This window comes from Oncorhynchus clarkii, chromosome 17 (assembly GCF_045791955.1).
Source record: "Oncorhynchus clarkii lewisi isolate Uvic-CL-2024 chromosome 17, UVic_Ocla_1.0, whole genome shotgun sequence".
Lineage (NCBI taxonomy): Eukaryota > Metazoa > Chordata > Actinopteri > Salmoniformes > Salmonidae > Oncorhynchus > Oncorhynchus clarkii.
The window spans coordinates 65,489,681-65,503,604 of NC_092163.1; the positions used below are offsets into that span (position 1 = coordinate 65,489,681).

General features: G+C 40.8%; 3 protein-coding genes across 3 annotated transcripts; 1 reads left to right on the top strand and 2 right to left on the bottom strand.

The window, feature by feature from the left end:
* Positions 1-392: 392 nt before the first annotated feature.
* LOC139369883 (vasopressin V2 receptor-like) lies at positions 393-1,672 on the bottom strand. The gene is made up of 2 exons (XM_071109165.1): positions 808-1,672; positions 393-598 (listed from the first exon to the last, which is right to left on the bottom strand). The coding sequence occupies exons 1-2, from the start codon at positions 1,670-1,672 to the stop codon at positions 393-395; spliced, it is 1,071 nt and encodes a 356-aa protein (XP_070965266.1).
* Positions 1,673-2,238: 566 nt separating this feature from the next.
* LOC139371281 (tRNA nucleotidyl transferase, CCA-adding, 1) lies at positions 2,239-7,399 on the bottom strand. Its single transcript, XM_071111566.1, has 8 exons — positions 7,276-7,399; positions 6,796-6,938; positions 4,778-4,971; positions 4,404-4,542; positions 4,178-4,304; positions 3,840-4,033; positions 3,371-3,624; positions 2,239-3,218 (listed from the first exon to the last, which is right to left on the bottom strand). Exons 2-8 carry the CDS (start codon positions 6,929-6,931, stop codon positions 2,970-2,972), a joined length of 1,293 nt encoding a protein of 430 aa, XP_070967667.1. The 5' UTR covers positions 6,932-6,938; positions 7,276-7,399; the 3' UTR covers positions 2,239-2,969.
* A 447-nt stretch (positions 7,400-7,846) lies between these two features.
* On the top strand, positions 7,847-11,514 carry LOC139369884 (PRA1 family protein 3-like). The gene is made up of 3 exons (XM_071109166.1): positions 7,847-8,119; positions 9,999-10,216; positions 10,407-11,514. The coding sequence occupies exons 1-3, from the start codon at positions 7,941-7,943 to the stop codon at positions 10,583-10,585; spliced, it is 576 nt and encodes a 191-aa protein (XP_070965267.1). The 5' UTR covers positions 7,847-7,940; the 3' UTR covers positions 10,586-11,514.
* The last annotated feature ends 2,410 nt before the right edge of the window (positions 11,515-13,924 follow it).

The window sequence follows — 13,924 nt, forward strand, 5'->3', positions numbered from 1 at the left end:
AATACATCCACAGATACACCTCCAATTGACTCAATGATGTCATTTAGCCTATCAGAAGCTTCTAAAGCCATGACATAATTTTATGGAATTTTCCAAGCTGTTTAAAGGCACAGTCAACTTAGTGTGTGTAAACTTCTGTCCCACTGGAATTGTGATACAGTGAATTATAAGTGAAATAATCTGTCTGTAAACAATTGTTGAGAAAAATGACTTGTGTCATGCAGAAAGTAGATGTCCTAATCAACTTGCCAAAACTATAGTTTGTTAACAATACATTTGTGGAGTGGTTGAAAAATGAGTTTTAAGGGCTCCAACCTAAGTGTATGTAAACTTCCAACTTCAACTGTGTACATCAAGCTCTATCAGCCCGAGAGAGCGCTGTGCCGCTTGTTTCATCTGGATTCGGAAAGGCTCTTAAAACTGATGTACAAGGAGCTGACCACAGTGGCTTCTTCTTGTATGGAGTCCTTAATGTCCGACTGGCTAACACACACCGCCATGAGTCTCTTGGGGAGCTTCCCGCTGAAGAGCAGGTAGATGCAGGGGTTTGCACAGCTGTTCAGACTTGCCAGAAGCATCAGGATAGAGAAAGTTGCAGCTGAAATCGATATTAAAACACAGAATATTATTAAAAAGTAGCAGCATCCTGATTCATAATTCTATACATTTTAGCATAGGCCTACCCCAATAGAAGATAAATAAATTAAACCTACGTTGTAAAGTTTTAATTCAGGCATTAAAACATTTGACAATATGATTGAATTCTAGTAGAATTGTAAGTTTTTCTGAATATTGAAGAGCACTTACTCTCAGTGGGTGCTTGGACATCCCAGACAGACCACAGCTGGACAGTGAAGAAAGGAGTCCAACAGATAATGTAGACAAGAACAATAACCACAGTCATCTTCACGGTCTTAATCCTGGCTTTGGACACTCCAGCAACACTACTGGTCCTGGAGTGCAGAGGTTTGGTGACAATTTCCGATGCTTGATGTGTTTTCATGTGAAAGTTGATTTGAACAGCTCGGCAAATACGCACCTGGCAAACGATAACAGTTAAGATTGGCAACACAAATATCACCAGAGTGGTCCAGGTCACGTAAGCTTTTAGTCCCCAAGGTTTGATGAAGTCAGCCCAGCAGTCATAGACACCAGGCGCAATTTGAACTCGGGAGAAGATGAACAGTTGAGGGAGACTGCCGAAGAGGGACACGGACCATGCAACGCACACAGGCACGTTCCAGCTCGCTCTGCGCCTTTGGAAAGTCACCATGGGGTTACAGATGGCTTGGTAGCGATCAATGGTCATCACTACAATCATGTAAGTGGAGGCAAACATGCCAACGACCTGCATGTATTTCACCAGGCGGCACATTATGTCAGGACCAATGAATCTGTCCGTTACATCCCACATCAGCTGCGGACAAACTTGGAAAAAGGTGACCACCAGGTCTGCCAGGCAAAGGTGAAAAACAAAGACGCGCATCCTCGACAGCTGCTTCCTCCGCTTCCACAGCACCAATAGCAGTACAAAGTTTAACATTGCGGCACTGAAAAATATGATGCTCAAAAGGGCTATTTCAACTCGAGCCAAGCGCTCATCACGAGGCACATCTTCTGCCAATTCCGTTTCCAAACTTATATTACTATTATTTGAAGTAAAGAAAGTCATACTTTAGCTACAAAATGACACAATTTTAAGAGAAAAACTCAAATAATTCGGTCTTTAAGTTAATGTTCACGAATAGTTCAAATATAACCTATCAACTGCACAGCATATCACAATTACCAAAATCTGCCTTGGAAAATATATGCAACTGAAATACAATTTTCCTTGTGAAAATGTACACATAATTATTAACAGACTAAAGACGTGAACTGTTCTACAGCAATTGTTTAAAGGATAGACCTAGAAAGCGTCTTGACGCGCGAAAACTTTGGAGGTGGATGTCACCAAGTGCGTGCAACGATGTGAATAGAGGAGAGTCGGCAGCAGCAAATTATTTATATATACATTGGATGCGCAGCAGGAGGGAGGGGCTATGCTTCTGCGTCCTTACAATAACGCCTTCTATACATTTTATAAATAAATTATACATCTGGAAAGGTTATACCGGTACTCACTGCAAAAGGCAGAAAGTGGCATGCAATAGTACAACATGATAGGACTAATAGGCATCACACAGTAAGCAGCATATATATATATATATATGAATATCAAAATTAAGTAGAATACCATTTGTATTTTGTTCAAGTCAAGCTTGGGCTTTATTATGTGTCACTTAAGTATCATCCTTTCAAAGTTAGGCTATAGTTGAACCTTTTACACACCATCTGCTTTATCTATGAAACATTAATTAAATAGACTAAATATTTAATAAGAGAAAACACACTATACACAAGCTGATTTCACCCTCAAGCCATTTGATGAGTTGTCAAAAAAAAAAAATCTAAATTCCTGGAGTCATGTTTTTTCTCAGCCCATGAAATACAGATTTATTCAGTTCACTATATTGGTCAAAGAAGACCAGCTTTCTGAGATATGATTATAGGGCATTTAAAACAATTACACATTGCTCATTAGCCTTTCATTGCTCAAATCTCTCCAATCACCATTGAGAATTGGCAAAATATCCAGTTTTCCACTTAATCGTATTGACTGAATCCCAACTAAAATCCCAACAGCAGACTGGCCAATCTCAAAGGAATTGCGGGGGCAGGAAATGTACAAAATAATAGTTCTGATATCAATAATGCCACAGATGTTGAGATACTGCAGTGGCTTAGGTTGATTACAAACTTTCTTCATAGGACAGCGGTGCAGCTGAGAGCATAATACCCAAACTCTAAGTGCTGCACTGGGCTAAATTAGTTAAACACAGTAAATATGATTCAGTCCTTGTGGGTTTCTTTCTCATTCTCATATTCAACACTGTGTATGAGCGGGTAACACCTGATACACACTGGAATTATGTCTTGTTAACATGACAAAGCAGCTCGTCTTTGTCCATCTGGTAACGGCTCCTTTTCCACACGTCTCGTAGGTTCTGTAGGGTAGTACCGATCTCCTTGCCTGAGGTGATGCCCATCTTCCTCAAGTCATGCCCACTCACAGGGAAGCGAGGAATGGACCATCTGCTCATCTCTGCCAGTAACTTGTCCTCTCCCTGGTACTTGAGCAGTTCACATACTTTACTCTGAGCATCCACCTCCCGACTCTACAAACAAGATACATAGAAATGATCTATCAGACCATGTGGTTCTGTCAGATTGGGCTTCATACACTCAGTTCCAAAAAGGACACCATCTTGACAGTCTTAATTTAAATACAGTAAGTGGTATTACATCAACTCATTTTGACTGTGCTTACATCGATGATAAAGTCAGTGTAGGGCTTCAGGCTGTCTGGATCATCCTGGGACTTATGGAGGTCCTGTCTGTGTTTGACCAGGAACAGACCCAGGTTCTTCTCCTCCCTGGAGACCTTCAGCCTCAGGTCCATCTTCTCCACATCCTGGGAGCAGCGGAACAGGGCCGACAGAACAGTCACAGGCTTGGGAGAATGGTCCTTCACATGCTCCCAGATCCGCTTCATCTCCTCCACGTCGCCCTCTGCAGGTAAACCTTGGAATAAAAGTATAACTCTTACACAACTACAATTACAATAACATCTAAAAATACCTATGCTCTAGCTGAGAACATTTCTAGTGGTCTGTCACCGGGACGCCCTAAATATAGTGCTTTGAGGTATGCTTTATGTAGTTGGTTGCATGGTTACTATAATTGGTTGCATGATTCCCCATAACATTGTTCTTAGCAAACAGGGCTTTCTCCCTCACCTATGTACTGAGCCAGGCCCAGCTCATACATGACCTTTAGTAGGTGGGCAGCATGGTTACCCACCACCATCTTCTTCAGCTCAACCCAGATGCGCTCCCCTGATATGGCTGCCAGGCCACGGGCGTTTTCCCTGATGGCCTCCAAGGTGGCAGGGTCATGTTCTGCTGCCTTTACTGACACCCGGCCATAAAACCTGGGGGCAGACCGAGGGAAATACACAAGTAAGGACAGAAATAACATGCAGAAACCCTCATATACTAAAGTTGAATTTGTTAATAGCCATAGCCAAGTCCAACAAACACCTGCCCCATTTACACCCCAGACAAGTCTAGATTACCTGAAGTATCGTAATATTCTCAAGTAGTCCTCCTGAATCCTTTGCTCAGCACAGCCAACAAACTGAACCTTTCGGTTCTTGAGGTCCTCATATCCTTGGAAGTAATCATATAGGGTCCCATCTAACCCTGTTTGGTCAGAAATCAAATAAGACATGGTTTATCCCCCCTTCTAATGTCAAGTTTGGCATTCATTTCAGAAGGGGTGAAAATATACTATAAACACACCTAAAAACATGGAGTTGATGGTGAGGTCTCTACGCTCTGCGTCTTTTTGCCAGTCTGTTGTGAACTCTACCTCTGCATGACGTCCATCCGTCTCAACATCTACACGCAGTGTGGTCACTTCAAAGTTCTCATTGTGAAGCTAGAGATGAAAAGACAAATGTCATGTGTTTTAAAGCAACAAACACACAGGCCTACGGTACAGCAGAATTCACGCTACATTGACTTTTAACACTTCACCCCATCGTAACAAAATCAGACTGTAGAAAGAAATGTAGTGTAAGAGAACATTTCAGCATCCAAAATGTGAGACTGATGTGATCTGGAATATTTGTGTATAGCTGGTCAAACTGCACATCAATCTTGGGTACTCTTACTCGAGCAGTGATGGTCCCATGCTTCTCCCCTTTATTGTTGATCATCCTGATCCCTGCATTCTGGAACATGCTCTTCATCTCCTCTGGTGTTGCTGTGGTCGCAAAGTCCACATCCTCTGGCCGCTTCCCAGACAAGAGGTCCCTCACAGCACCCCCTGCTATCCTCAGCTCAAACTTGTGCTTCTCAAAGATCTCTATGGAGAAATACAGTGGGGCAGAAAAGTATTTAGTCAGCCACCAATTGTGCAAGTTCTCCCACTTAAAAGGATGAGAGAGGCCTGTAATTTTCATCATAGGTACACTTCAACTATGACAGAGAAAATGAGAAAAAAAATCCAGAAAATCACATTGTAGGATTTTTTATGAATTTCTTTGCAAATTATGGTGGAAAATAAGTATTTGGTCACCTACAAACAAGCAAGATTTCTGGCTCTCACAGACCTGTAACGAGTGGAGGACAGGCTCCTCTGTCCTCCACTCGTTACCTGTATTAATGGCACCTGTTTGAACTTGTTATCAGTATAAAAGACACCTGTCCACAACCTCAAACAGTCACACTCCAAACTCCACTATGGCCAAGACCAAAGAGCTGTCAAAGGACACCAGAAACAAAATTGTAGACCTGCACCAGGCTGGGAAGACTGAATCTGCAATAGGTAAGCAGCTTGGTTTGAAAAAAATCAACTGTGGGAGCAATTATTAGGAAATGGAAGACATACAAGACCACTGATAATCTCCCTCGATCTGGGGCTCCACACAAGATCTCACCCCGTGGGGTCAAAATGATCACAAGAACGGTGAGCAAAAATCCCAGAACCACATGGGGGGTCCTAGGGAATGACCTGCAGAGAGCTGGGACCAAAGTAACAAAGCCTACCATCAGTAACACACTACGCCGCCAGGGACTCAAATCCTGCAGTGCCAGACGTGTCCCCCTGCTTAAGCCAGTACATGTCCAGGCCCGTCTGAAGTTTGCTAGACAGCATTTGGATGATCCAGAAGAAGATTGGGAGAGTGTCATATGGTCAGATGAAACCAAAATATAACTTTTTGGTAAACTCAACTTATCGTGTTTGGAGGACAAAGAATGCTGAGTTGCATCCAAAGAACACCATACCTACTGTGAAGCATGGGGATGGAAACATCATGCTTTGGGGCTGTTTTTCTGCAAAGGGACCAGGACGACTGATCCGTGTAAAGGAAAGAATGAATGGGGCCATGTATCGTGAGATTTTGAGTGAAAACCTCCTTCCATCAGCAAGGGAATTGAAGATGAAACGTGGCTGGGTCTTTCAGCATGACAATGATCCCAAACACACCGCCCGGGCAACGAAGGAGTGGCTTCGTAAGAAGCATTTCAAGGTCCTGGAGTGGCATAGCCAGTCTCCAGATCTCAACCCCTTAGAAAATCTTTGGAGGGAGTTGAAAGTCTGTGTTGCCCAGCAACAGCCCCAAAACATCACTGCTCTAGAGGAGATCTGCATGGGGGAATGGGCCAAAATACCAGCAACAGTGTGTGAAAACCTTGTGAAGACTTACTGAAAACGTTTGACCTCTGTCATTGCCAACAAAGGGTATATAATTGAGAAACTTTTGTTATTGACCAAATACTTATTTTTCACCATAATTTGCAAATAAATTAATTAAATGCTACAATGTGATTTTCTGGATTTTTTCTCCTCATTTTGTCTGTCATAGTTGAAGTGTACCTATGATAAATTACAGGCCTCTCATCTTTTTAAGTGGGAGAACTTGCACAATTGGTGGCTGACTAAATACTTTTTTGCCCCACTGTACAGGGCTCCCTTGTGAAAGCGTTCTCTCAATGTCCCGGTTTAAATAAAGGTTCATAATATTACAAATCACTAAGTAGAGAAATGGGTTATTTTTAAACTCCCGAGGATAAACTTATTCTGAGCAGTTCTCATCTTCCACTTTCTGCTTGTGAGGTTAAGTGCCACTGACCTAGACTTTGATATAGCCAAATTGGTTGGTAGCAAAAATGTACCTGCTCTCACCTGCTATGCCATTCAGTCCATCGCTGAATAAAGACTTGAACTCTGTAGTCTTCAGCTGCATGGTGAAGAGACTTCTGGCACTCCAAGTGAGACGAACTCTGCTACTCACCACAGGATTCAGGATTCTCCCCCACATCTAGATACTGTCGTTGAGCAGAGCAAGTCAATGTTAGCTATAGCTAGCTGTGGTTAGCTAGCTAACGTTAACTATTGATGTGCAATTGCAGTGAATTAACTTGTGGGGGTTGCCACACACATTCAGCTAGTTTAGAGACCAAACAACTATCGTAATATTATCATTACAGCTAGTTGCTGGTTAGCACAGAAATTGGATTCCATGTTCCACTAGCTATTGCTAGATAATTTAGCAAACTGAAGCGAGCATATTGGCTCTTGTAAGCGACATATATTTAAAAAGTTAATCTGGTAAAATATAATTGTATCATCATGCAGCTGGCTATTAATTTCATATGGACGGACCTGCAATAAAATATGAATAATTTCCCTTCTTTGGGGATGTTGGTAGAAACATTATTCCCGTTCCATACTTGTTCTGCTACAACAGGAAGTGTACTTCCTTTCACCACAGGAAGTCGCTGACTGTGACCAATAAGAGTGTGATTCGTCATAAAAAGGGCGGGGTACAGAAGAAACAACGCGCGATTTCATTCGAATAATTTTTTGAATTACTGTTACTTTGTTGCAATTTATTTGACACTTTTGGTCTCAGTCACTTTGTTACTACAGTTGCGCAATGTCTAGCAGCGTAGAACATTTCCCTAAACTAAGTACTAATGCCATATTTCCACTTGTCAGCTCATTTTGACTGAGCGAGAGAGAGATGAAAATACTGTAAATATATGTATGGTTGATAACTATTTTAAATTGATTCAATAAATTACTCTAAAATCAATTAACTGTTATCAGAGAGATGATAAAACGCATTTTCAGCACGTTAGATAAATGACTCCGTGGCCTTTGATCAGACCATTCATTGATCTATGGGTTCTACAGGGTGGTACTTCGAAAGCTATCGCGAGAAACTGAACATTTTTTATTTAGTGACTCTTGAATCTGATCTTCTGTTTGCTGTAGCCTACAACAAGCCGAGTCATTATATTATACACTCTTCACACAGTAGCCACATGGCTAGGGTAGAACTCACACCGCTGAAACCCTGGGACGATTTCTTCCCAGGTTCCGACCGATTTGCTAAACCAGACGCGAGAGATTTACCTAGATGGAACAACAGGGTTGTCAACAACTTGCTTTATTATCAGACAAACTATTTTACAATGGCTATCATTGTTTTCCTTATTGTGGGGTAAGTAGCATGAGACACTGTCCACAATTTGTATCGAGAACATAAAATATCTGGTGTGTCATACTACACTCAGGTTAAAATGGGCTGGGTGGTATATTAAATGTGCAGAAATCACTCAGCCATTTCCTGTTTGCTAAAATGTTAATAGTTTGCCTAATTTCAGTTTATGTGATTAAACAAGCAATGAATGGTGTCGATAATCATTGTACCTTCAAATCTGCAGTACAATATATTTTCAATGCCAGGAAATAGTATTTTCAGCTGTTTGGAGCTAGTTTATAAAATCGAAAGTAAAAAGACAAACTAAACGTAAGGACGGGAAGCATATAAATAGTGAACATTTAATAGATATACTGCTTCTTAGACTTGCTCTATAACTTTCATTTTTATGTGAATCTGGTCTGTCGCCTAAAAAGTTACATATTGCAGCTTTAAGTGTTGGGAAATCTGATTTACTGTAGTTCACCATCACTAGTTATAACAGTTAACATCAATTAAAACTACAATCTTGGATTCGTTTATCAGCTAAATGTTTTGGTATACATTGTTAGGTTTTTCTTGTTTGTGTGTGTGTGTATGAACAATGGAGTATAATTTGTGATGTGATAGGGTAAAACAGTTGTGCTATTGAGCTGAGCCATTTATAAGTTCTTAAAGAATAATTTTATCAATGGCCATTAAACAGATTCTCAGATCCCAGATTGCACCTTTCACTAATGCCTGAAATTAAAGTTGGGTCTCATTAGCTAATTATGGATGCAGGGACTCACTTTAAAGTCTAAACATAGGCGCTGCCCATAGCAGCTGTTATGGCACTATGTGGCTACTATGCATGATGTTGATGTTCCTCCAAACGTCACTCTGTAGGTACTGGTCCTCTATTGCCAAACATGTAGCACCCACCTGGGTGATGCAATGGCTGCTGAAAAGCACACAAAAAGCCACCACATCTTGGCAGTGGTTAATCTCTGGATGCAGCATGCAGTCCTTGTTGTGGTTATTCCCAACAGATGAAAGCCGGGACTGCATTATTTAAATTCAAACAGCCATTTAGTCAGCTATTGCAAATGCAATGCTTTTCTATGTATGTTATCACATTAACATTTCATTTATTTAATTTCACAATGCTTTTAGAAAATTAATATAAACCCTTGCTAGTGTCTAATTCGTTATTTTGTTTTCTAGAATTGCTCAGATTTACAATGTGTAATTTCACAAATGGTGGTATCCTGTCATGACTGCATAACTAACAATTGATCACCAAAATCACTATAGAGGAAGGGTTTTTACTTTAAAAATGTGGATTCAGTTTTTCCCAAAAAAATTCATCTTTTGGCTAGACCAACATGGTTATGATGACACACCGCTGCTATGGTGGTCAACTACTAGGCCCCTAATCCCTGCTCACTTATCAGCTGCTGTTCTAGATCACAGGGATATGAGAAACAGCTGTCGTTATTCACTGGAGGTTGGGCAAAGTTCACTATTGGAGTCAGAAGACATAACGTCCAGGAGTCATCTTATCTTAAACAACACTCTTGAATTAAGTTTGAGACAAACCATTGGAAATGATAGCCCTATGGTGCAATGTTAGGAATGTTATGTCAAAACTACTTGCTGTGTAAATGTCCCACTCATCCTTCAGTGGGTTATTCTTTTGTAGATTCACTTCTGTAACATGTCATCATAATCTTTGAAATTGCTCTCATTGTGGTTGTTAATGAAACATCTTTTGTATAAATATTTGCATTTGGGCTAAAAAGTCACGTTGATGTGTTGACAACCTATCACCACTAGATGGTATCCATGACTACATGAAATATCAACTGTTCCACCCACCCAGCCCTCTCATTATGTTGTGGTATGTGTTTCCCTGCAGGTTTCTCAACCCTATGGGGATGTTCATGGGCATGGCAGTGGTGTCGCTGGTCTTCCTGGGCTCAGTGTGGGCTGGAGAGAATAAGGCCATGATCAAAGACTTTAAGAGGCAGAACCCCACATTATTTGTCATGGCAGTGATGGTAGCCAGCTACTTTCTTATGTCTCTCTTCGATGGTGTCATGGTCTTCATGTTTGGGATCACATTTCCTATTCTCTGTAAGTTTAACGGTTTGGTATTAAATGTTTCTTTAAGTTACACCACAATTATGCCATTGGTAAATAAATAGGCAAACTTGAATTGAAGTTATTCCAATTTGAAAATATCCTGGAGGTATTACTTACATTGGTGTTTTTACATTAGTGCAAAGTAAGGGTATTAATCTGCTTCTATATATTTTGACTTCAGTGATCTTTGTACACGCCTCACTTCGACTTCGCAACATGAAGAATAAACTGGAGAATAAGATAGAGGGGGCGGGGCTGAAGAAGTCACCAATGGGTATTCTACTGGAGGCGCTGGGCCAGCAGGAAGAGAGCCTGCAGAAGATCCAGGAGTTCCTTGAGGGGAAACCCAAGGAAGGATGAACTCTACACAGAAAACCAACAACACACACGCCACAGTCCCTATGTTGTCATAGGTCCCCTATCACATCCCTGGCCTCTGATTAATGGGAACGCGTTCCTTTGCACACCCCCTTTAATGTGCAGTCTCAATGCATTCAATCAATGTTGGATAGAAATCATTGTAATACATGTTTGAATACTTCAGCTACAAACCGTATAGCCTATCTCGCATGCAGGTATATGTGTTTGTTGGTTTATTCTAGAGAACATGTGTTGAAAACCAAAGCTTTAATTTTACTTCAGAATATTTGTTACTCCACCCAGAACTTGTCAGAACCCTTCTTTCAAGTAGTGATGACAGCATCTCGATACTGGCTCACATCCTTGCTATGCAATGTTGCAAACAAGTTGCAAATTACTATTCCTTGTTGAATGTATTTGTGTGTGTAGGTGGGCAAATGTTTCCAAATCCCACATGCAATATTTACACAACCTGTTCATGCTTTGTGACTTTTGTAAATATAACAAGAGTGAAAACATTGTGGTGTTAAAAGCACATATGTGACCTGACAGATTGAGGTCACTTGGTTTGAAAAAATAAACAAACAGAACTATGTTTTATTGTTCCATGAATGAATTCAGTTCTCGCAAATGACGCGGTAGTGAATTAGTTTTTTTAAACGCTGTGGATTCTCTCTGAAGTGTATACAAACATTGTAATGTGAAAATCCTGATTTGTGGAGAGTAGAACTTTACTACCTTTATTTCTAAGCTTTACTACTTTTTGGGTTACCGTCTTCAAAGGATCTGAATTATTTAATTTATGCATAATTATTTTCAATTAAGAGAATCTGACAGGATTGCCTATGAGAGGCTGTGAAATCACTGTGGATGATTCATTATTGTGTGAAATAAATATATCACTGCCAAACTATTCTGAAGGCAAGAAAGTATCAAGTGTTTTATTTTGTACAGGGTGTTTTTCCTCACTAAATTCAAAGGTGTATTTAACTACAACATTGGATGGAAAGTAGCCCTACATTTTACTCTAATAAAATGAGAACCAGACTAAAGAACCAAGCCAATGCTTTGTGTCCTGGTGCATATGAGAGAGATGTAGAACTTTAATGTGGTGTATTTCATAATCGCATCAAATGGTCTTTAAACAAGTATTTGATTTAGAACTTCAAAGTAATAAGGGGTACTAACCTATGTCCATCAGCATTCACTCAGCACCTCACACTATCTAATCTCCATAGTACCTCCAAGGTTATGGATGACCTAACTTCTCCCTCCTTCCCACTTGTCCCAATGCTAATCAATAGGCTGCAGTAGATTATAGTGAAGAGCAGAGTACTGCACAGTCAGTGACAGAGTGGATTCATCTGCAGTCACTCGCTTCCCAACCCCTAAACCTTCTCTGGATTGCGGTGTCAGCTACTTCAACCAGGCTCACATTGGAAATGTATTACAAATCCCAAAGTGGGCTCTCTCTATTGCACTCTCCACTTAGACATCTTGCACATAAAGTTTTTAAGAAAGGTTTATGATTTACATAACAATAGTCTTTAGGGGTGTGTGTGCATATGGGGGAGAGAGAGATAAAGACAAAGTAGAGGGCAGGAGCTGATGACCTCAGGTGCAGTGCTTTAAGTTCATGTTCAGCTGCAAAGCCTTATTTGAGCTCTCAGAGAACTGATTCATGTCCCCTCCTGCAGTACTCTTCCTTCATGCAGACTACATTGATCAACCTGGGAGCACACGAACGCACACGGCCCAGCGGCAGTAAACCCAAGTAAAGTCTCAGAGCAGAAAACACAGTGGAGGCCCTTGTTCTCTATCTCTCTCCCCTGCAGCTGTTGTACTTATCCACACAAACATAAGTGTCTGTTGTGTGCAGCAGCTCACCCAACAGGCATGTGTCTTTGGTCTATTGCCTCCTGATCTGAACAGACGTGAAGTGTGAGGCTTTAAGAACAGACACATTACTCTGGCAAGGAGCCTGGTGAGGAAACATCCTTTGTGCTGCAGAGACTCTCAAAAACACATGAATCTTTGTTGTAGTGTGTTTGGAATATTTCAACCTGGACTTAGGGGTAGACGTAACATAGTAAATGTAAATCTGGAACACTACAATTAGAATGATATGTTACGTTTCATATGGTATGTATTAATTTGAGGATTTCCATTATCCATTTTGTATGATATATTACGAATTGCAATTCTTACAATCTGTTAAGAATTTCTTGTGGCTAATATTAGCTAGATGGCTAACGCTAGCTCAGTGGATAATGTTAGCTAGACTAGGGGTTAGGGGTTAAGGTTGGGGTTAGGTTAGGAGTTAGGTTACAGGGTTAGTGTTAGGGTAAGGGTTAGCTAACATGATACGTAGTTGCAAAGTAGGTAAAAAGTAGTAAGTAAATTTGTTAAATAGCAAAGTTGTTAAATAGCTAAAATGCTAAACTTGCCCATGATGAGATTCAAGCACGCAACCTTTGGGTTGCTTGACGTTCACGTTATCCGCCCACCAATCCATCCACCACGACCAACCACGCTACTTTCGTTTTTGCCTTAAGTAACCTTCTGTCTTATGTAACCATACCAAATGTTACATATCATACTAATTTGAATGTCCCGGATTTAGGTTTACTATGTTATGTCTACTCTGAGACCTGGATGAGTCATTTGAACTGGGATTCAACAGTGTTATCTAATTGGTCATCACTGTCAGACCATGACCACACCAACAGGTGTCTTTTACTTTCCTGTATGAATACATTTGACCACAGTTGGCTGGCATGTAGTTTGTATTTAGCATTTTGACACACTGTGTTTTCCTCATGTGCTGGTTTGAAGATTACATCTGTCTCTTGTTCTCTTTGTTGCAACAACTCAGTCGTTGGCATGAAAGGTAGTAATTCAGCATAACGCAACATTCATTAAGTGTCAGCTAATCCAGACACACTTCAACCCTGTGAGCTGGCTGTGCATCCATTGACCCATCATGCCCCCCGGCATGCTTGGCTTGCCTGAGAGGCTTTGGGATGGTTAAGCTGGTTAGCCTCATCATCACTCCAACAAACAATCTGTCATTCACCAGCTTTGTGCTATGGGGTCTCTCATCGTAAAGCGTGATGTTCACTGTACAACACAGAGATGATGACCATAACAATCCTGTCAGTCTGTTATATCCTGATGAGACCACTTTAACCTGCAGAGGAGATATCTCTACCCTATATTACTCATGGGAATGTTATACATGATCTCATGAACAATGAACTCCAAGTTTAAGTGTGCAGGACACTGATCCAGCTATCCACTCCTCAACTATAAGGAGTATCCCACTGGGCAAAAACTGGT